We start from the raw sequence: 23,748 nt of genomic DNA, 5'->3' as shown, positions 1-23,748 counted from the left end.
GAACAGGCACCACCAAGGCCCGAAGGTCTCCTGTCCCATGGCAGGAGTCAACATCTCACCCTTGATGCCAGGCTGGTCCGTGCAGCTCGCTGTGGCAGCTCTCCTCCTTGTACTACGAGCTGACTGGTGATGCTGCAGCAGTCACCCAGGGCCATTCCCAGAGTAACATTAACCAAACTGCATACTATAGCAAAAAAAAAAAAAAAAAAAAAAAAAAAAAAAAAGAGAGAGATTGATGATACAGACTTGTCCCTGCAAACCTGCCAGCAGCCACACGAGAGCCAATGCAGTGATGAACGGTGCAGGCAAAGCAAGAGCAGTCCTGGAGGAAGGACATTTCCCAGGTAAGCCCTTCAAGCAGATTTGGGGAGAAGGATCCACAGCGCGGGAGCCCCGAGTCAGCAGAGCTCTGCAGAAAGCTGCAATATTGGCAGCACCGCTGCCTGTCACAGACATCTCATCTCTGTCACTCACTAACCCTCTTTTCTTTCATTAGAAGGGTCAAAATGCAACAGGGAATTCCTGAGCCCAGTCCACACAGCTACACCCAACAAGTGAAAGACCAAAGTTACTGTTCTTCAAAGCAGGCATGTGTGCTCCACAGTGGCCAAACACTGCCATTCCTGAGATTTGCCTTTATTTTAAGCTGAAAAAAAAATATTTTAAGATTTCAGTTGGCAGAGCACAGCTCTAGCCTCATGGCTTGGGCAGCCTTGGTTCTTAGAGCCAGGTTACATGCGATGGGATGGAAGAAGCCTCTGGCTGTGCCGCTGCCATCGTCTGTGCCTGGGCAGCGAGGAGCAGGGCAGGCAGCTGCTGGCAAACCAGGAATAGCATCGCTTAGCAGTATTACAATGTCCGTCTTACCCTTCTGCTCCAGGGAGAGGGTTTGCTAAAACCTGACATTTGAAGGCTTCTTCCCTCAACTCTGCTTTTGCGTATGTGCGATGCATATGTCTATACGTACCACAAGTGTACATCAGTATGCACACATATAAAGTTTATATGTGCACGTGCGTTTTTCTGCAGAGCGCAGTGCAGAGAGCTGTCCCCAGTCGCACAAGCACCCTCCTGGCAAACACATACTTGGCTACACGTAATATTAACACATCAGCATCTCCAGTGACTATTTCTCTCCCAGAAGGAGCTCTAGAGAATATAGCGACAGAAACATTAATACTTGCTGACTCAAGGGCTCCACCAGGAGGAAAACCAGCCTGATCCTCCCATCAGAAGGGCTAGAAGAATGGCAGGCTGCAGAGTGACTGGCAGGGAGGCCAGACTTGCTGTTTAACAACGTTCAAAGGCATGGATGAGAAACGTGGCAGAATTGGATTAGCGCAGTGTCAGCTGGCCAGGGGCTGGCCGCAGCTCTGGGTGTCTTCATCTGCTGCAAAAATCTTACCGGTTCAGCAACATGGCCTCCACACTGCCAAGAAACACTAAGAAAGAGCTTGCTAATTGCCCTGTCTTCACCCACTTTCTTTTCTTTCCCAGCAAGGGCTGGGAATACTCACTGACCTGCTGCACCCCACAGTGGTTTCATGACCGGAGAGCAGGGCTGGGAGCACACCGTCCACTTGTGGCTATTGCTCATCAAGTCATGGGTTTTGCCAGGACCCACGTGTCTGCTTGAATGAGAACAGTGGGAGCTACAGAGGCCGTTTTGGATGTTAAAAGGTGGGATTCTACCCGTGAGCCTCAGCTCCCTTGCAGCCCTCCAAGACAGGTTTCTGCTCACCTGCCCATTCCAGACATGTCCTTCACCATGAGACGAACCCCTCCAGGAGGACCTTCTCTGTCCTGCTGGCTATAATGGGAGTCATGCACCAGCCTTGGACTCCAACCCAGAGCACACGGACTATATATTGAAGGGATGCATCACAACTTCTCTCCCACACGCCCCCCTGCATCAGGCTTTTTTAGGTGCGATGGCCAGTGTGAGACACGCAGAGCCAGACCCAGTTTATCCACCAGAGCCCTCAGAGGTTTCTGCCCAAGCCCCAGCACTGGTGGGAGAGGAAGTGATCTTCATGCCTGTCTCAGGGAGGCACAAAGGCGCAGCAGGGACAGGACTTTTGACTTGACACCCTTGAGGGTGCAGATGCCACCAGATGTGAACCCCAGCTGCTGGGCTGCAGGCAGGCCTGGCTGGTCCCAGCTCAGGGGGCTGAACCCCACGCTGCTGCGCCCAGGCACAGCCAGGGTGCCTGACCCAAGGGCGCAATGCCATTGATGGATCAGATATCAGATGCTACCCACCGAAATGACATTTCTGGAATGTTTCTTCTTTGCATCTAAGGGACTTCCAAGAGATTTCTCCTTGAGCCAGAGAATTCCAGAAAAAAAAAAATAATTGTTTGCTCCCTAGACCGCAATCCCCGTTCCCAGGAACACGAAACAGCAAGTTGAGAGCTCAGAAAGCGCAAGACACCGTATGAAGCACTTGTAGCTTTCTCCCACAACCCAAAAGCTGTGAACACCAACTTGCTCTGGCATGGCCCAATTTTATCATTTTGGATTTCACAAGAAAGCATGTAACTAGCAAACAAAGGCATGCTCCTCTCCACATTAAAGTTTTATTGAAACTAAACACATATTTTACACACAAATGGAGTGGGAGCTGTTGTACCAGACTTTGGTATCTCATATACATTTACAGAACCTGAGCACACAGCAGTTTCATATTTGACTATTCTGTACACTCTCATCGTAATTCACAATACTCAAAACAAATGCTTTTTAGTACTTTTAGTGACATAAAAATAGGTTCCATTCTTCCAACAACAGACCCATTTACAACATTTTCTCCCCCGTCAACACAGTATTTCCAAAAGGGGCTGGATTTTCTCCCCAAATCCACAGTTCTCTTGCAGTTGCAGGACGTTAGTGAGGGACAACAGTTCCAGCTTCTTCAGGTCCACCTCTGCCCTCCCCAAGTACCTTATGTCAAATGACGCATGCTCTTCTCTAGGGGAAAAAAGCTGTCCTGTTTCCATGCTCATTACATACTCACGATCATTTACTGAGACCAAACAGAGTCAGTTTTGCTGCTAATTGTTAACACCAGGAATAACTGTTCACTAGGAACTACACTAAGGCAGCAGACCTATTTCATGGAATTTGGGTACCATGGGCTATGGCTGATCTGGGCTGGCAGAGAAGTAACACTTACACCGCCCCACCACTGATATCCCTGGGCTGTCAGCTCATCTCATGCCAGGCATATCGAAAGCAGCACAAGATGTTTGCAACAATAATAGACTTATATAAAGTCTTATATAAATTGTTGAACATTATGAAAAAATGCTTGGGTTTAATAAAGCAGAACCCTCTGTCTAGCTCATGTACACTCACTTCACCTTTGAAAAACATGAGCGTATCTACTTGCAAATAATCTACCTACAACTGAATAGTATCCCTTCCATCCCAAGTACCACTGCAGTATGTTAGCCATTCTTCAATTGCTGTTCTGTACATGTGACATCAAGAAATTAAAAAAAGTTTCCAGGCACACACTGGAACACACCAAAACCCAAAGACCAGTCCTTTGTAAGATGCTGCTAATCCACACTACTTCAAGATTTGCTTTTGAAAGGTTTAATACCTTCCCCCAGAAGCTCTTCTGTGACAATGGTTTCAATGATTCACATTAAACACCCAACCTGAAGTACCTTCATACGTTATTGGTGCTTCCTTACAACCCAAGTGGTATGTTTGTAGCACCTCAAGCTAAAATCCCTTGGAATGATATGCCTTCTCACCCCATCAACACACAAATGAAACTGAGAAGGGGAGAGTATCAAATCACCCGGCACGACAGAGGGAAGACAGACAACACCCAGAGCTGGCTGTTCCAGTGTCAGATGCCAACTGCAACTCAGTGCAACTACAGACTGCTTAATAAGGCACTTGTTCAGAGAAGCAGGGAAAAACAGGCAGCACAAGCCAAAGAACTACAGGATGTGTTTTTTCTCTACTATTAACAGGCTTGCCTTTTCAAGGACCGCTCAAAGTTCACTGACCTGCTCAATAACAGCTGTAAGACAAAAATCATATGTATTTGATTTAAACTCCTACCAACAGCCATCAGGTTTGCAACCAGAGTAAAAACATTTTCAGGCAGAACCCAGGTTAGTGGGGAGATCAAACTGTATCCCCAGGTTTAATAAGATTTTATAGTTCATACCTTATTGTCTTCCCACATTTGCTTATTACTCTATCTGCAGCAGGACGAAAGGGAAGAGCTTTTACTCTAGATCAAATCTATAAACATGAAAATAGAAATAATGAAAATAATTTATAGCAACATATATACATAGAGTGATACCTCATCTAGTTTTCAGATTAAAATACCATAACATGAAGTAAATACACAGTTTGCTTTCTTAAAACACTACCAAAGTCTTAAAAAAGTAGTAGTATCCAGGGCATTTTTAAAGACAGCAATCATGGCAGATGAGTCAAAGGAATCTTAAAAAGGCCATCCTTTTAAAAAGCCATATAAATTTTTAAAAAGGATCCTCCTTTTTTTTTTTTTTCTAAATGACAGAAATATTTTTACTCCTCAGACAAACAACATGAAAACTCAGAAAAAAAAATCCCAGTAGACTCCAATTCCAGGAGAGGAAATGAAGACAACTTCACAGCAGAAAGTGAGATGGGGAGAGGGAACCAGTCACCGTTTGTTTGCCAACTTATCAAAAATCTGCATCCAGAGTGAAGACATTGTCCATTGTTTCTGCCATAACAGCAAAACGTTGATATTCTGAAACCCGCTTCTCAAAGAAATTTGTTTTTCCTTCTAGAGAAATATTCTCCATGAAATCAAAAGGATTTTCTGCATGAAAGACCTGGGGAAGGGAAACACTATTACACTGGTGATTCTGATAGGGTAACAATGCTTTAAAAAACCCCAACAAACAAAACTGTCAAACTCTTTCAAAGTAGATCATCCCTTGCTGTAATATGGTGTAGAATCTATCTGGTGCTGGACACCTATCTAAGCAAATTCGGTACTGTCACTCCCCAGGAGTTTGGTCCATGGTGAAGTTCACCCACACGAGGTGCTTATTATCCTTTGAGGACTACAGCACTTGAGCATAGCATAAGTTTCCCATTACAAACTTGCAGAGCAGCTGAAGGGAAACAATGGCCTAAATTGTTCTTGCTCTTTTAAATAATGAAGCATATATATTAATGCTGTGGTTTCAGCTGTCACTCACAGAAAGTGCAAGCACTAAATACGACCTGCTCCCAGGTACATTTAAGAGAGTGCTTTGTGCTGACAGCTCTCCTGGGCTGTCCTGGCAGGCCAGCATTTCAGGCAATTGCATCTCTTACCTTTGAGAACCCAAGCTCCATTAGTAACCGGTCTGCGACAAATTCAATATATTGTTTCATCAAAGTGCAATTCATTCCAATCAGACCTACAGGTAATGCCTCTGTTAGAAACTCCTAGAAGTTAAAATACAGACGACATTTAGAGAAATGAAATTTAAGAAGGGAAAAGGAGAGAAGACACCTGTGTTTCACAGTAACACAATTTGTGATTTTCCAGGCTCCCCAGGCAGTTGTCTGAATAAATAGCCTGCATCACTAAACTCAACAAGTGCCTTCTGTTTTCAGTGGTTGTTTGTATCTTCCTTTATTTTTAGCATGTTTTTCTGGAAAAAGCACAAGAATTTTTATTACTGCCCCTCTCATATGCCTTTCCTCACCCCCCCACAAGATCCCAATCTTCAGTGTAAGCTTGAGCTCCAAGTTCAATAAAACCTACAGACCATACTAGCGGGAGCAGAAATAGATCCAGAAATCTTCCATTTTCCTTAGCTTCCAGCCATTACAGAAGGACAGATCGGAGAGTATAGTGATATACATGAATGCTGAACCCAGCCATGTATATGTTTAGGCACCAATGCAATATCTGTCAGTGTTGTGAGGCAAAGCTGGGACGTTTGTCATCATCACAGTAGTTAGATGACAACAGAAAAGAAAGAGTAAACTAGAATCCTGCCAAACACTCAGCAGTGCAGAAACTTGTAGTTGCCGATGGGTAGCATTTAGTGTGAAAGAATCTGACAGAAACCTCAGAAAAAGTCAGAACCCAGCACAGTCCACGTGGCCAGAACAGACCCTGTCTTCTCCTGAGGAGAAGCAGGGATGTGTATACAGTACAGGGACAGACAAAGATCTTGAAAGAACAGAGGTAAGCAAACTTTTCTCTAAGAGACAGTTGCAGTTGCACTAGATGATTGTTGTAGGTCCCTTCCAACTGCAACTATTCTATTCTATACTAAATAAGACAGCCTTTCTTCTTTTCTGTTATTAAGGTGGAAACCAGCAGCCACCTTCAGCTTCTCCCAGTTGCTTAACAACTGAATCAGAAAGTCTCTGACTCTTATTGTCACCATTAAGGAAGAGGGAAAGGATGGTATAATGCATCAGGGATCCAGGCCTAAGCAAAGTTTCAAATATGGAATCCCAAAAGTTAGAAGTTAATTTGTTTATTTTTGCACATAAGACTGGTCCTGCGCTGCCCACAACACTGTCACGGCCAGGCTTACCTGCTCGATTTCAACAGCATTAACGATGATCTCACGGACTCGCTCTTCTGATGGTCTGTTCACTAAATAATGGAACATTAGACAAGCAAAATCACAGTGTAGACCCTGAAATAACAGAACAATTAAAAAAAAAAAGTCAGTTTTTCCCTCCTCCACATAGTTTGTTTACTTTGAGGCAGCCTCATTCAGGCTGAAGCTTCCTAGCCTCCTGCTTCTTTGACAGTCTTAATGTTACCATGTGTAGCGGGCACTTTTAATTTATAACCCAGTTAGAAACATCTGAAACACATGCCACCTATGCTGAAATAACGCTAAGCATACATGTTTCTCAGGTAGATATTCTCGAGAGCTGCTCTGCTGTGAGGGATCCTACACGGAGCCCTGCTGGGTCCCTGCCTCCCATCAGAGATGCTTTTGCAGAAAGACTCCTACATCGAGACCTGCAAAACTACCTGCCAGTTAACATAGACTGTTTATCTGCTCTCTCGTTCAAGATACCTGTACAGAAATACTTAAGTTCTTTTAGTAGCATTTCTTCCCTTGCTTCTCCTCACAGCATTTTCAGAAAGGAATATTCAGCTGAGAGTCACCAAATCCAAGATTAGCAAGTCATCTCTCCACACAACGCAGTTACTGTGACGAATTTGCTACCGCAACATTCATAGGTTTGTAATACTTAAGGCTACTGTGCCCCAACTCAACCCACCTTCACATTTCACCCAGCTATCCTGCACAGAGCCCAGTATATTGTGTTCATTCCAGGAAAGCCTCCAGCAAGATAAGACAACATCAGAAGATGAGCAATCCCTCGCAGTCTGAGGGGGGTACCAGACAGCTGCTCCAAGAGGTGCCTCAGTTTTCATTTGAGCTTGCTGGGCTACAGCTTGAGCCTCTGGCTTCAGCGTTACCCACCACTGCTAGACTAAAGGAGCACTGTACTACCACCTCTCCTCTCCAGAGCAAGGTGGTGATTACAGCCCGTAAGCACCATGAGGGTATATCCAGAGTGAAAACCAGTCAGAAGGATTTGGCAGACTAGGGGCTATGAGACAATCCAGTGCTATTGTTAACAAGGGTCAAAACAAAACCAAGCAGCAAAAACTTTTCCAGAAAGGCTACAAAATCCTTGTGCTTCAGATCATGAAACAGCTCTGAAACAATGTAATTTGGGAAACATTCCCCCTGTAGGGACAGCATTAGCTGCCTGCTGCAGGGCTTCCCATGGTCTTGTCCAGGGCGACATCACCAGCCAGACACAGGCCGTGCCTGACTTCTCGCCTGAACCAGTGTGCTCCGTTGGCTGATACTCCCGGCAGCTTTGCACCTTTAAGAATCAGAGATGGACCAGCTTGAAGAACAGCCTGGGAACAGAGCCTGCAGCTCAAAAACCATACTGAGCTGTAACCATTTATCTGTTCAGGTGCATCAGAAAACAGCTCGTGTAGTTTTCCATTGTGGATTATTTTTACTGCCACTGCTTTTGTAACAGCATTTCCTGGTTTTCGATGCAGGTGCTGTGTGCACCAAGCCTTACCCTTCATAACAGCTCTGCAGTTGGAATTATGCCAGTGGAGCTCAAGAAAAAAAATCAGTCTTTTGGTGCTCCACTCTGCTGAGAAGTACAGTTACACTGCTGTACAGAGGAACTTACATCTCATTCACCTGCAAGTGATCCTTCTAACAAACAAATACTTCCTTGCTCGAATGGATCAGTTCACGATGACTCAGAGAAACAAGAAGACACAAGGAAGGTCAAGGCCGAAGAACTGTTTGGTTTTGCTTACTGATCATATCGCTTTCTTCAAAAGTGTCTTTTAAAAGGCATCTTGTAAAAATGCCTCCTTTCAAATCAGTTTATCTAATCCATGGAGATTACTTCCATTATGATAAAACTCTTTAGTCTTTTAGACCAACTCTGCTAAGTTCAAACCACTACCTTGTTTATATTGCGTACAAAACTGGTCTTTCTGCTTTTTCAGTGCTGACAGTGCCACAAGTTGTGTGGTGCCCTGTAGACAGGCCCCAGCCGTAAGGAACTGCTGCCAGCTGGCAGGCAGCAGTGTAGGAAGCGGTGAAAAGGCACCAGTCAGCATGTGGCCTGCCACGTTTGGTGTGCTGACACGCAGCCCCTCAGACACATCACATCTTAGGCTAAGAAGCACTCCCCTCTACTACAGACCTATAGCAGCGATCCTGTCACTGTGCAGTAACACCAGAACATAGAGAGGAATGATACCTGCTGCTTCTGCAGCAACCTGCCGCAGCTGGCCAGGCGGCAGGTGCAGAAGGCTGTCTGCAAGCTCTCGGACCCACAACTAGGGGCAGATGGGGGCAGCCACTTGACCCTGACTGCAGCAGTTAAGGCAGAGCAAGGCTCAGAATCACGTCCCAGCTAAGTCCTTGCCCAAGCCAGCCCCCACTGCAGCTGGGGACCATGCAATTCCACACCAGTCCTTGGGCAGCCACGCCTTTGCCTCCCTTCATGGCACAGGAAAAGAAATGTCCCCTTCAATCCAAAAAGTCCACCTTTTTGATCATACTATGCATTGGGGTACTGCTAATATTTATGTTTACTCCTTTTAAAAAGAGGTATTTCTGCTAAGAGACATAGCAGCATCTAGGTTTTAAGTTCATGAGCAACTTAAAGCTAGAAGTCTGCTTCTTTCCCCTTTTTACAAACACTCTGGGAATAGCCTGCTCCTTTGCAGGACTCCAATCTTCCTACGCATCAGCAGTTACTGCTTCTCTGTCAGGCTGCAGAAACAGGTCGGGCACTGCTCTGGGGAAAGGAAGCCTCTTTGTGCTGCCTAGGATGTGCTGTTGAAGCAGATGCAGAAGGCTTACTGCAGGAGAAACTCTAGGGAGCATGGTCTGCAGTTACCTGGCAGGTAAACAGGACCTCTGTCTTGCCAGGACAGTGGACCTTCCCTGGAAAACCCTGCTGCTGACAGTGGCTAGCAGAGAACCTGCTCAGACTTCTACCACCTCCTTGGCCTCTAGCACTGCCAACATTAAAAAGGCTCTGTCATACCCAGAAATGCATCCCCTACTCACTGCTGGATTCTCTTTTTCACTGTGTCCTGCCCACACGCTATTTTCTGCTCTCTTCACCTTCCCTCCAGCCCTCCCTGCCACCAGAGGTGTGCCGCTCTGGCAAGACTATGGGATCTTTATGAATATTATTCTGCCCTTCCCCTGGAAACCCACTTTTCTTCCTAGACAGTATGTAGGACATGACACATTACCTCATCTCTGCTAATAAGTTCATTGGAGAAAGTCAGTCCAGGCATCAGGCCCCTCTTCTTCAGCCAAAATATAGCAGCAAAGGAACCCGAAAAGAAGATGCCTTCAACTGCAGCAAAGGCAACCACTCTCTCACCTGTTTAACATAACACGTTTTCAGTTAGACACAAAATAGTGTTGCTTGTCAGCAAGATGCACCATTTGCATCAGACAGAGACAGATGTGGAGAGGAGCAATCCCCTTTGCAGTACCAGGTGCTGTGTCTGACCACATCTTTCAGCAGATCCCGAGGCATACAGGGGCTGCACACGCAACAGCACTTAACCACAGGAACCCCCAGCAGAACTGAAGAACCAGGGCACCCACTGAAACTGCCACAGGTCACAAGGGAAAGAACGTAATTGCCCACAGTGGCCAAGACATTAGTAGTCCTTTATCTCCTTCTCCTAAGAGGCAGGAAAATGGCTGTGTAACTAATAGACAAAAAGAGCTGATCTCCTATAAATGAAAAAAAAAATCCCTATGCCTCAATTTCTGCTTGTTGAGAATCTACATAAAACTGTATTCTTACAAGAGTGGAAGAACACAGAACATAATTCATCAAGACACAAATAACTATTTATATTTATAACACCTGTTATCCCACCTTTCATCCAAGGAAAGCACAGCATTATTGGTCCCAGTTCTCCCTGTTCTCTACAGGAATCTATTTCTTCAGACTACAAGACCATCTGACTGCTTGGTGAAGACACATCATTCCATGTACTCTATTTTAAACAACTTCACAAGATCCTTGGGTATATTCTCACATGAAGAGCTTTTGCATTAAGTGCTGGTGCCTTTTCCCAGTGAGAACTGCATAGAATTTTGTTTAAAAAATAAAATAATCCCAAAATAACCACAGATGTCCAATTTCCTCTATGAGATGCAAATGCCATCTGCTGGCTCATCTGAAGAAATTCAAGTTAGGAAAAAAGCATGAAGAGCAACAGGAACTTACAAGTATCAGAGAAGTTACTAAGGAAAGAATTTGTCTGGCAACACTAAAAATCTCCTAGGTTACTTCAAGAGAGGAGTGGAGGAAGGCTGCTTATACAATATAGGTTTAATGAAGCACAAGACTCAGTATTGATATGTTTTTTACTGCATTCCACCTGACTAGCTATCACACAAATGAGTTATGCTGAAACAAAAATTGCCCATCAGCAGCACCACGTAACGTTAGCACATGCTGAGGCTGAGAGTCCACAAAAAAGATGCTGCAATTGAACCCTCTACATAAGAAACAAAGCAAAGCTGGGGAGACCTGGTTGCAGGTCAGGTCCCCAAGCTGGCAGGAAACACCAAGCAAACAAGCAAGTCAGCCACTCCATATACCATAATTCATAATCTGTAACTGTAAGACCTCAGCCCCAAAATGTTTTAAACTTGGAAATTTTCTCAATAAGATGAACAAACAGAAGAGTAGAAATGTACTTTACAAAAATTAGGATAGGATGCATGAAGTTTGGGGGCAGGCTGTGGGGGGAGCATTGCTTTTTGAGTTAGGGAACCTTCTGACTCTTGGCACACGCCACACTGCTGGGAGCTGAATGAAGGAGATGAAGAAGAGACTCCACACACAGCAAGCAAAGCCAGACTGGGAAGGCAGCAAGACACTCCAGGACAGGAGAATCTACAGCTCCAAAAAGAACTCCACTCAAACAAGAGCTGTGAATAAAACAGATGCTATAAAAGCATGATACTGATTTCTTTTGTTTGTCTGGCTAAATCTCTCCATCTCCTACACATTCTCTAAGCATAGAGGATGTTTCGTTTAGAAAATTCACCAGTCTGCCCATTATTCATTTCAGCTACAATACATCCTTCAGAGTCAACATGGTAAGCTGGAAAAGATGCTCTGCACCATGCTGATGGAAGCTGAGCCAGCATCCCAGCCCTGAAATGAGACACAGAAGCTAGAAACTTGGTCCCAACAGCAAACCAGAAACACCAGAGACAGATGATTCTTGAATTTTTTTTTGCTCAGACTCAGTCATGCTGTTACAAAAAAAAGGCTAACATCACACAGAAATTTGTCTGTATGAACATAAACACAGAAAAAGCCTGGACTTGCAAGACTTCAGCTGCCCAGTTCTCAACACTGGAGTACAAAATAGGAGCCAAATGGAAGAAATAATCAGAACTCCTAGAAAACAAGGTCTACAAGCAAAAACTGAGGAAATTAGGGGGGTTTGGTATAAAGACAAAAGAAGACAGAGAAACCCACAAGTGTTTTTCATAACGTGATTCTAGTGGGCACTACCATTACTATATTGCTTTAGCTGAAGACAAAAACATACATCCTCACCAGAAGTTGCTTCTAGTTCTTTAGTTAAGCCAGAGACCCACAAGCCACTACGTCATCCATGGAGAATTTCATTTCACGTTCTAGGGATGCAGCTCACTCCCAGAGGATTAGTTTGTGACATGTGCAACAGAAACAAGTTTTTAAGAAGCTACACACCAAAAGTGGATTCTCTGTCTTCAATCCACTTCAGAGCCCAGTCTGCTTTCTTCTTGACACAAGGCATTGTTTCAATAGCATTAAATAAGAAATCCCTATAGAAAAAAAAAAAAACACACCAACAAACAACACCACCACCACCACCACAAAGAGAAAACATCAAAATGATAAGAAGTGATTTATGTAAATCTGCCCTGGCTGTCCCTACTGGCTCCACCAGCCAGAGGAACCCATTACGCCAGGCTCTGAACTAACCCAAGGAAGGGACCGTTCCGAGCCCAAAGGGGTGATGACCTCTGATAGCAAGGGCACAGGGAGGCAGATGTGCAGAAAGCAACAAACCCAAGGTCTCAGAGGAGGCGAGCTGCAGAGATGGGCAGTGAACTTGAGTGTCCCATCCCAGGAGTGCCCACCCACCAGACCACACTGCCTCTCAGACTTCAAGCCAGATGGCAGCCACTTCCTACCCACTGAGCTAAACCTCATCTTGCCCAACTCCACAAAAGAAACTGGACAATTCCCAGGAGCACAGGCTCTGATCCCACGCTAAACATCTGAAAGGAAAGCTTGCAGTCCTTCCACTGTCACCACGTAGGATGCCATCATGGGAAAACAAGCTCTGCCTGACCATCACCCTGGTGGAGTCTCTGAGGTAAAATACTTATTTTCAAATGTATTATTTGGACTAGGAAGTCCTCCAGACTACAAAGGTGATGAGGCTCTCCAAAGAACCCAATACTTCAAAAATAAGCAGTTCAAGCTGTATGAAAAAGCACCAACAGCAAAAAAGCTGAAAGGATGCAATACGTTGATTAGTCTGTGTTACAAACATCAGCTGGATCACAAATACACAATTTCCCAAGGCAGATCCTGTGCTGATGTGACAGCAAGCACCTCAGGAGCACAATAACCACAAGGAGCTTGTTGAATCTTTAACAAAATTTCACATAGTCTGTGCTTCCTGCAATCCAATCTTTATACAAACACTAACTAACCTTCTGACACCCTTTTTGGTCAGTAATACTTATCTCCATTTTGGGGGTCAGGCACACAGGCTTAGAAAGCTTTAAGGAACTATCCCCAACTCCCCCAATAAGTCAGTGTGAAACAAAGACAGCTGCTGCTGAACAACAGTGACACTGGACGAGGTAACAGATTCCCCATAGTTCTGTAACCCATCCAGAGGTTTACCTTTTCTCAGGATCTTTGATGTAGGTGTCTATGAGCAAGCTGTACATCTCCGAGTGAACGTTCTCAATGAGAATCTGAAAGCCATAGAAACAACGAGCTTCTGGGATCTGCACCTCCTGACTAAAACGCGCCACCTACCAAAACCAAAAAGCATGGCAATGAGTACAGTAAAACCAGTCCTGGGTGACAGTACTCTAAGCTTAATAGGAGAGACAACAGATCTCTGCCACAGAGAAAGGATGGGAGCAGTTCCGCCCTACTTGATTAACAGATATATCGATAGGATTGGTGTGGTGCAGAAGAAAATAAGCAAGTTACCTAGAAGTAAATACATCTGCTGTGCATATTGGATAGAGAACTGCAGTGAAGCATGACAGCACAAGTATACAGGAGGAGAGCAGCAAAATACTGCAACAGTAAAAACTTCATATTGAACAAAGCCTCAGACTTTATGTTCATCATTAAAAAACCTAAACAGTATGACGTAAGACAGTTCATGCAAGATATACACATATACTATGACATATTCTACATGTTACAGACGTTCAAGGTCTAAATTGGGCATGTGCAGTCAGGTATCACTGATAACCTGCAGTGAGACATTCTGCAGTCCAGGATTTCTGATTTCAGGAGAAAGATTTCCCCACCTTTTTAGCAGCACCCACCTGCAGCCCTGAAAGATTCTAGGATGCCATTCAGTGAGAGCAAAATGGGTTTTACCAAAATGAAGAACACAGAGCATGGCACAGCACAATCCCTCCCTACTTCTCATCTAACTCAGGTACATGAAGAACTGTGAGGTTCTATTAATTCTTTGAGAAACGCAGATCAACACAGCCAGGCAGAAGGCTGAGCTTAAAAACTGTGTCCAAGAGTGATGTGATTTGGAGTCTTACTGACCACAGTTGACCCAATTTAACTCAGACACTGGCCCAGCAGAAGCAGCTGCTTATTCCCTTTGGCAAAGGTGAGGTGATGGGAAGAAAAAAAAAAAAGTACACATTTAATAAACTTGTGCATTAAAGTGAGAAAACCAAAATGAAAAGCCAATAGCCAATAACATGAATAAGTATTCAAGCCCTCTGTAAAGCTTTCTCACCAAGTTTTCATTTACAATTCCATCACTGGCTGCAAAAAAGGCCAGAACATGAGAGATAAAGTATTTTTCATCTGCTTTCAGCTTGTTCCAGTGAGGAAGGTCCTTTGACAAATCAACCTAATGAAAAGAAAAAAGAAAAACATTACTGCTGGTTTGAGTTTTTCATTCTCTAAGAACAGGAGCAGCCTAGTCAAATGACTGAGTTTTGGTGTTTGCTTTCCAGTCTTTGCATGCAGTGAATTTAAATAAATGTGAATGTAAAGTACAACAGACATACTGCAGTACTGCTGTCTCCCTCTGCAATGGTAACATCACGTGTTTGCTTTGCAGTTTTCACTTTTGTAATCTGGAATAAAAATCAGTGTCTATTGAATTATAAACAAATCAGATTTTGAAAAGCATTGGTATCTTCTTGTCACGAGTATGAACATGCACCAATAAGCAGAGCTCACTCTGAGACACTTAAACTCTACTTGAAATAAATGCTGATGCTGCAAGAAACCTATACCCAGGTGTGCCAAAAGATGGACTGAGGGGACTTTTGCCTTTGGCAGGTGTTCAGCCTCCATCCCTCCAAAGCACAGCTTGGGGCAAAGGCTGTGCAACTGCTCTCATCTACCAGACTGAACTCTAGCCACGGTACAAAACCACAACTTCCTTCGCACAGGCCTTTTTTGTTTGCTTGTTTGTTTATTTGGAGGGATTTCTGAACCACAGCAGCAGTTAAGTAGAGCCAGATGTGAAAAATACAGAGAGGCCTAAAAACTTATATGTGTATATAAACACATACACACACAAACCAGTTTTACAGTTAACTTTCCAGTTCAGTTGGAAATGCACCAACAGATGGTAGGACGGCGTAAGAAGGAACCAGTAACACAGTAAAAGGGCAACGCTGATCTGGCAGGAGTTTAAATGCCTGTTCTTTAATGGCTTAAATCAACCTGTGCTTAGACAGGGCAGCAAGCCTCCCAGGCAGGCAATGGAATAGCACTTCTATGGACAGCTGCTCCTTGCCACCTCAGGATGCTTTCTGGCCTATTGAGAGCCTGCCAGTGCTTTCGGCTCACTCCTCTGCAACTGCAGATGACTGCTCACAAATGAGCAAAGGTTGTAGAAGCTTTGATTTGGAACAACCACCTCAGTTGGCAGGTAATCTCTCCCGATCAGTGCAGCGTTCAGAAGCCTCTGCTGCTGAAGTGCAGCGACCTGAGTACTGCTCAGGCCTGGCTAACCAGCAATCTGGGGAAAATGAGATGTTCTAACTTACAGCTTGCATTATAACATGGGGCAAGCATCTAACCAGAGCAATAAGAAGTCAATTAGAAGCATTTTTAGCAAGTGTCCCTGATTATTATCACCATATTTCTGGAAAATAGGTGCCTAACATTAAAGAAGAGCATTCACATGAAATTGCCCAGAACATCTTACATGGACAAGGAGTTAGCTGCAGGTACGGAGACCACAGCAGGGTAGGAGCTATCTGACCACAAATCAGAGCTATCTGACTTAGTCTCCCTCTACAACCAGAGAAGCGCCCCAGGATACAATTCCACCTTGTCATAAACCAAAGACCTAAAACAGCTCTGCTGAATTTTCCTATGGAAGCAGCTTTCTTTCCACCATCCATGAATGGACTCCTGCTCTAGTGCAGGCACCTCATGTTCGATGCAGTTAACTCCAACCCTTACAACACAGAAGCCAGGAGCAGAGCTAGGAAGGAAGCGCCAGGACCCTGGTCTAAGCGCCTTGTGCCAAGCCACTGACCCTGGGGCTCACCTCTTCTGCGGTCCAAAAGGAAGCCTGAGCCTGTTTATACATTTTCCATATGTCTGGGTACTGGATTGGGAAGATGACGAATCGGCGGGGATTTTTTCTGAGAAGAGGCTCCTCATGAGGCTCCAAGCCATTTTCAGCAGCACTTGGAGGGGAGCTCTGAAGATAAAGACAGTTCTGGTTAAGGTTGCCACTGCTTATTCCCTCCCCTGCCCCATATCCCAAAAGAGTGGTTCAACAGCCACCCATGTCACGCAGACACTCACCTGCCCCCCTTGGATGGCTGCACTACCCGTCCCTGAGGTACCTGCCCCCTCACCCTCCATCCGTGCTCCTGATGCCGCTGTGGCAGCACTGCCTGTCTGCTTGGCTCTACCCAGCACCACTCGCACCAACCACCCCCTCGTAGGTGCATCGGCGCCAGGAAGCACCCAACGCCTGCGTGACAAAGAGAAAGCCTTTCTGCAGTGCGAGGAGGAAACCGGCTCCGGGAGACGACATCAAATACCGCGGTACCGCATGTGGGGGGGCACGTGCAAGGTCACTGCACACTGCCACCACCCATATCCAGCACGGGTCTGCAAGGCTCACCGCCCAGGTTACCTCCAACTCATTCACTCTACATCAAGCCACTTGGGCCTGGCATGGACTTTCTTAAAAATGCCATCAGATCACAGCAACTAATCCCGTTCGGTAGAGGAACAACGTTGTGCCACAGCGAGTCTCTGCACAGAGATCTGTGTATGCAATCCTGCGGTAAGCAGAAGGCAGCCCGCACACCAGCGCGGGTCTGGAGGCTGTCCCTCGAGTGCTGATATGAAGCTATGTGGCTCATTCCAACGGCAGGCAGCAGGAAAACCCCTGCCTGGAGTCACCCATCCCCACCCCATTCCCTCTGTGCAGGCTCCTAGAGAATGCCGAGGCACACCGGACACCATCCCTGCCAGACACGTCACCAAGCGCCTACTGAAGACCACCATGGTGAAGAGCTGTCAGGACAGCACACTGCAGCCTCTCCAGAAGCGTTGGTGACTCGCAGCGATCACAAGTTTAGCCAGCTGGATGCCTTTCTGGGTCAGTTCTGGGATCCCACTGACACTGCTGTAGAGGATAACTAACCACAGGCAGTGTGTGATGTATTATATACAATACAGTAGGGAAGGGGAGCAAAAGGTTTTGAATACCACTGCTTCTACCCTCCTAGGAGGTGCCAAAGTCCTTTCCCTACCCAATCTGCTTGTAACCACTCACATAATAAAAAGTAATCTTTTGCTTCTGTTTGGAAAATACCCTCAAATAATTCTACCCACATTCAAAAAACAAACAAAAACCAAACACACACATTGCATAGCTGGCACATGTACCGCATATCCCCGAAGAAAATGCATCAGGAAGCACATTCTGGGTTACAATTTTACCAGTTGATTATATTTTTTAACATTACTTAATTACATGAGACAAATCTCCATGCATCCCCTTGCAGAGTCTCTGCTGAATGCCAGGAGAGTGCAAAACCTTTTGTATTTCCTGGGACGCAGAGACGGTTGCAGCAACCCCCTGGAAGTGCCACAGGGGAGAATTTGGGCACGGTGGGGACGGCACCCTCCCTTAGCACACACCTTCTCGGGGCTTGCCACGCAGGCAGCATCTCCATCTGCTTCTGTACCAGCCATCATCCTTCAAAAAGGAAACACTGCAGAAGTCTTCCTTGTTAGCGCAGTGTTTTCATGAGCAAACCCCTTCTATGCTGCCTGGGGACTAACCCCAAATATTTATTTTAGCCTAACGAGGTGGACTAGCAGTTACTAACCTCAGCCCTGATGCTGCTGAGCCATTCAAAAGCCAGCATGAAGGGCCCATAATGTAGGGAGATAATTTGGAAAATACTTCTGGTGTACAGAAGTGAAGTGGAGCACAGGACGAGCAGAGTTCTAGTATGGCAGGAAAACTGGAGACCAGCACTGAGACAAGGAGCACTTGTCATTTTTCCAATGGCCTTTAACAGCTGCCATGCTGCAGGCCAGAGACGGGCCAACATGCCAGAAATACTCTCAGTGCACAATAAGACAGGAAGACGAGAGGAGAAGAAGAAAAGGCCCGTGAAGCAGCATGTATACTCTGGAGAGCCCTGATGGCAGGAGAGCAGAAGGATGGCTTCCAGGAGCCAAAGACTCAGACATCTGAGAAGGACCATCACACAGAACTGGAAAATGGTACAAGTTTTTAAAAAAAAGGTGGAGGGGGTTTTTTTAATTAAAGAAAAAGGGTCAGCCCACAGAGACTACACCATACTGTAACCTCTCCCTCAACCCACCTCCCCTAACCTCTTCTGGGGTGGAGACGAGTTTCACAGGCAGGCTCTATTTCCAAGCTCGCAGGCAGGCATCTCCTGGCTACAAGACAGTCTTCTCTCTCTCCATTTCGGGTTCCATTCCTCTTAACCAAAGTTTTATCAGCGTAATACTCTTTACCTAACCTGTTTATTAACACAGTACATGTCTTGGTACAACTCAGCTGAAAATTCAGGGAAGATCCTCCTCTAATTCAATTTCGGATGCGTGACACACTCTGACCGCTGCCAGGGCTTCAGAGCAGCCACCTTCTTGCACTGAAGGAGCACAACACTCCCAGCCCTGCCTCCCTGGCACCGGGGGCACCGGCAGTGGTATGGGGAGCTGGAAAAGGTAACAGTCACTAAGCCAGCACACCACCTGATTCCCCTCTGCACCCCGGATCCCTTCCTTAATCCCAAAACAGTGCATAAAACAGTCAACGCTCACCATAATAATGAAGGTTATTCAGTTTATAGTCGGAACATGACATTTTCTGTTCAGACAGCAGAAGCCACACGCACAGAAGAGCTGAAGCTGGCAGGCACAACCCAACGCCCTGCTCCAGCAGGGTCAGCCACAGCAGGCTGCCCAGGACCATGTCCAGCCAAGGCTTGAGTATCTCCAAGGATGGACTCCATAACCTCTCTGAGCAACCTGTGCCACCTTCACAATAAGGAAGTGCTTCTTGGTGTGTAAATGGAACCTCCTGTGTTTCAGTGTGTGCCCATTGCCGCTGGCCCCATCATGGGGCACCGCTGAGAAAAGCCTGGCTCCATCTCCTTTATTGCCCTTCATCAGGTATTTCCACACACAGCTGAGATCCCCTGGAGCCTTCTCTTCTGCAGGTTCAACAGCACCAGCTCTTACCCTCTCTTCATGTGGTGGATATTCCAGTCTCTCAACCATCAACCCTTTGCTGGACACACTCTGAGTACGTCATATCCCAGTTATTCTTCAACTGTTAGAGATAAACTCTTCTGGTGATGACAATAAACCCAATGGACAATGAAGACTGCCTAGTGGTACTGAAGCTCTTTCCATGGATTTCAAATTTAGCAAACTAAGAAACAACTAAAGTATATCTATACACATGTACAACCCGCCCCCCACAGCAATAGCTATTGGGCTACGTATGCAAGCGTCTTGGCTACATGGCCTGGATCAGTTGTAGCCAAGGAAAAAAAAATGAAAGGCACTGGCAGAGCTGGCACTGTGCTGTGGCACACACCACATCATGTTATGTGGCCACGAGTCCTTCTGCACCCTGGTAAGAGGTTGCATGTGCATCCCACAATCTCTCACAGGCTTTGGGCCAGCCCTGGGCACTGCAGGCCATGTCAGCAAGTGAGACTGGGAAGATGGCTGGCATTCCCGGGAGAGACGGCTTCCACCACACAGCGGCTGGTTCTGCATGCCCGAAGGGAAGAGCACAGCACTACTGTTTGCCTCTGGCAGGCCAGAGTGAGCACCTTTTCTTTGTGGGTACAGCATGCCGCTGTTCACAGAGGGAAACACGAAGGGGTTTTTTAGGCTTGTATTTAACACAGCACGCCCCAGTTCTGGGAACCTGAGTACTGCTGAGACTAAAAGGTTTGGGAAGACCACATGGGTTTCTCTGCCGTAAAGATCCTTTTCCCTTGCACACCTCAGCCTGGCTTCGCAAGGTCGTGCTGGGGAGAACCCAGAACAGAGCTCAGATGCTCCCCAGGGCAGATCCCTGGTCCACAGGGGTCAGGAAGCCAGGACCACCTGCCACCACCCAGGCCTGCCTCCATGGCAGCTTGGGCAGAGGGTACAAGCTCTGCCTGCCCGGCTCCAGGCGGGCACGGCTCCATCAGCCCAGACCTCCGCAGCGCAGCAAGGCTCTGCACTGTCTCTGCCCTGCACTCGGAGAGCCAGGGACCCCGGGCCTGGCTGAGACCGGGGCCCCAGTCCTGCCTGACTCTCTATTCACCGTCCGGACGTTTTCTGCTTCCCGCGGTCACGGTCTGCAGAGGGCACGACCCTCCCGAGCCCAAGCGGGACGAGTACGCGAGGGCGACCCTGAGCCCTTTCCAGGGCTGTCCGAAGCGCCGTGTCAGTAGATCCCCAGGGCGAGCGGGGTGAAGCCACCAGGGCCGGGGTAGCCGGGACCCCTCCGTGACAGCCCCGCACTCCCCGGGGCAAACCTGGCCAGGCGGGAAGGCGGCAGCAGCAGCTGCCGGCACCCGAGCGGTACCGGAGGCCGCGGCACCCGAATAGAGCCGGCGGCTCAGGCAGGGCCCGGCCGGGCAGATTCCTGCAAGGCCGGGGATGCGACAGGGGCGGGCAGGGCTGTGCTGCCGCCGCCCGCGCTGCCTCTCGGAGACACTCGCACGGCCACGGCGCCTCTCCCGGGCGGCAGGCCGGTCCCCCCGGGCCGGTCACCCCCGCCGGCCGGCAGCGACTGCACACCCGGGACGCCCGACGCAGGGTCCCGCCGCCCCGGCCCTGGCCTTACCCGCTCCGGCCCGGCCGCCTCCTGCAGGGCCGCTCGCCCCCGGCTCTCGCCCATGGCCGGCGGCGACTGGGCCGCGAAGGGGCGGAGGCAGTTGAAGGGGAACGGCCGCGGCCGCTCCTCCTCCGCGGGGCGGGGGAACAACGGCGGCGGCCCCGGGCCCAGCGGCAGCGCCTGGGCGCGGCCTGAGTGGGGCCCAGGCCCCGCACGGTTGGGCACGGGGCGGAGAAAGTAGCTGAGGAGCCCGGTCTCCAGCGAGAGCAGGGAAAAGACCGGGTGCTTAGACCCGGTCTAAGGGGGCAACCGGCGCACGCAGGTCTGTGCTTGCTTGCCCTGGTCTTTGGGCCTCCACCGCTGCCGAGACAGGGGCAGACAGAAAACTGAGGAAGGGTACCCAGACCATTCATGGTCTTACTGTATAAGGAAAAAAATAAAAAAACAACAAAAAAATACAACCACCCAAAACTAGGATAAAATCCAAGACAACCCTCTGAAAAATGATAATGGCAGATGAACTACTGGAGGGACTTAACTGCTTTGTGGCAAATATTTACTGAAGAGCGGGCACAGAGTTGAAGATAGTAGTGGTAGCTGTCACTGAGATGTAACCTGGAGTGTCTGCTACAGGGTAGAGGTGGGCACTCTAAAAGTGTACAGGGAAAAGCAACCTGAGAGAAAAAAAAAAAAAGTCTTTTTTAATCCATCCTGAGCTAATCTAGACCTCCAATCACCCTCCAGTAATTGCACAACAGACACGGGTGTAGAGCTTGGAGATGCTGGCAGGGGCCTGTGAGTACAATCACCGTGACAGAAAGTCCTGGTGGCGTTTGTTTCTGTCACTTCTTGCAGGCAGAGAGATTTCATGCAGAGCTGGGAACCTTCAGGGTTCAGTGGTTTCCTCTTCCTTCCTCAGCCCGAAGCTGGCCAGACCCTCGGGCCCCTTTCCTGTGACATGTGGGTCATTTACCAAAACAATCTAATAGTCCATAGGAATAAGAGAAGAAAAGTCTCACCCAACGGGTATAGCCTGGTTTGGAAGGAAGACGTGAAATCAAAGACACAAATCTAAAAGCAAACACCAGTGAGTTTATGAGCACCAAGACAGGCACAGCACACGAGCAGGACCGAACCATGCTTTAGAGGCCAAGGAAAATGCCCAAAGCCCAGGGTAGTCCCTTCACAAAGAGGAGGAGGACCACCTGGAGGCCTGGTGTTCCTCAGCAGACACAAGTCCATAGACCCTGTTCACCATCCCTGTGACCGCTGTCCGGTGCTCCCCAGTCCAAGCAATGGCCAAACACAGAATCATAGAAGGGTTTGGGTTGGAAGGGACTTTAAAGACCATCTAGTTCCACCCCCCCTGCCATGGGCAGGGACACCCTCCACTAGACCAGGTTGCCCAAAGCCCCATCCAGCCTGGCCTTGAACACTTCCAGGGAGGGGGCATCCACAGCTTCTCTGGGCAACCTGTGCCAGTGCCTCACCACCCTCACAGGAATTTCTTCTTCATACCTAATCTAAATCTACCTTCCCTCAGCTTAAAGGCCGATACCCCTTGTCCTGTCACTACCTGCCCCGCAGCCAGGGAAGGTACATAGTGCACAGGTAGGGGCTGTGAGGGATGCTGGTATCCTTTTCCAGAAAGGTAACCTTCAGTTTTGCTAGTTCTCTGTCATTAATAATTTCAGATTTTTTTTAAAGGCACCTGGCTGCCACAGAGTGACTGAGACCTCTGGTCTCCCCGTTTCCCAAGCATGGGAAGTGGGAGCCAGACCAGCTGGGCTCCTCCAGTCCATATCTGCCTCCTGCAGCTTTTTTATGCCTTGTGAGAGGAGCTCAAGCCTCACCAGGGCGGGGGCTGAGGAAAGTTCAGTGGCGAGACCTGTGCAGCATGGGTGACCATGCTGGTCCTAAGCATGAGAACAGCTTTGGTTTACTTGCATCGAGTTTCCTGAGGAGCAGAAACGCACACCCAAGTAGCAAGTTACTAAGCAGCGCACCAGAAACACGCAAACAGCACGGGAGAAAAGGTGGTTTTACACTAACAACATCTGCTGTTACCTGACTACTCCTCTTTCAGTCAGCCTTCGAGTTTTATTACCCAGAGTTACCCATACAAGTTGCTTAATATTCACATCCAACAACAGCTCCACTCGCTGGTGTACCAAGTACCAGGGATTCCATTTTTCTGTCCAGAGTAAACAATTAGAGGAACACTGATTGATATAGAGCAAACCCAACTGACTCATTAACACCAACAAATTACGCTGGGGTATGTAATGCAGAGTGTGCTGATGGTTTAAGAGAGAGAGGCACGAGTTTCTGGGGGGAAAAAAAAAACCACAAAAAACCCCAAACCAAGCAGCAAAACTCAAGTACACTGATCGTATTAAGTAACATTGACCTATCAGTTGTCTTAGCCCCCTAACCTGATTATCCTGGCTGCTCTTTCAGAATTTCCCAAATAAGAGATTGTCCTACTGAGTATTTGATAAGGCTTAACTACCACAAATTAATATAATTCACAATAGAAAGGAGTTTAAGTATTTGGGGAAGTC

General features: G+C 47.3%; 1 protein-coding gene across 1 annotated transcript; it reads right to left on the bottom strand.

The window, feature by feature from the left end:
- Positions 1–2,559: 2,559 nt before the first annotated feature.
- On the bottom strand, positions 2,560–21,343 carry RRM2B (ribonucleotide reductase regulatory TP53 inducible subunit M2B). The gene is made up of 9 exons (XM_054817313.1): positions 21,194–21,343; positions 16,385–16,540; positions 14,606–14,722; positions 13,507–13,640; positions 12,316–12,410; positions 9,812–9,945; positions 6,567–6,671; positions 5,344–5,457; positions 2,560–4,853 (listed from the first exon to the last, which is right to left on the bottom strand). Exons 1-9 carry the CDS (start codon positions 21,245–21,247, stop codon positions 4,701–4,703), a joined length of 1,062 nt encoding a protein of 353 aa, XP_054673288.1. The 5' UTR covers positions 21,248–21,343; the 3' UTR covers positions 2,560–4,700.
- Positions 21,344–23,748: the final 2,405 nt, after the last annotated feature.

The sequence above is a fragment of the Grus americana genome, chromosome 2 (assembly GCF_028858705.1).
Source record: "Grus americana isolate bGruAme1 chromosome 2, bGruAme1.mat, whole genome shotgun sequence".
Taxonomy (NCBI): domain Eukaryota; kingdom Metazoa; phylum Chordata; class Aves; order Gruiformes; family Gruidae; genus Grus; species Grus americana.
The sequence above is the reverse complement of the archived record's forward strand: the minus strand, read 5'-3'. Positions and strand labels throughout refer to the sequence as shown.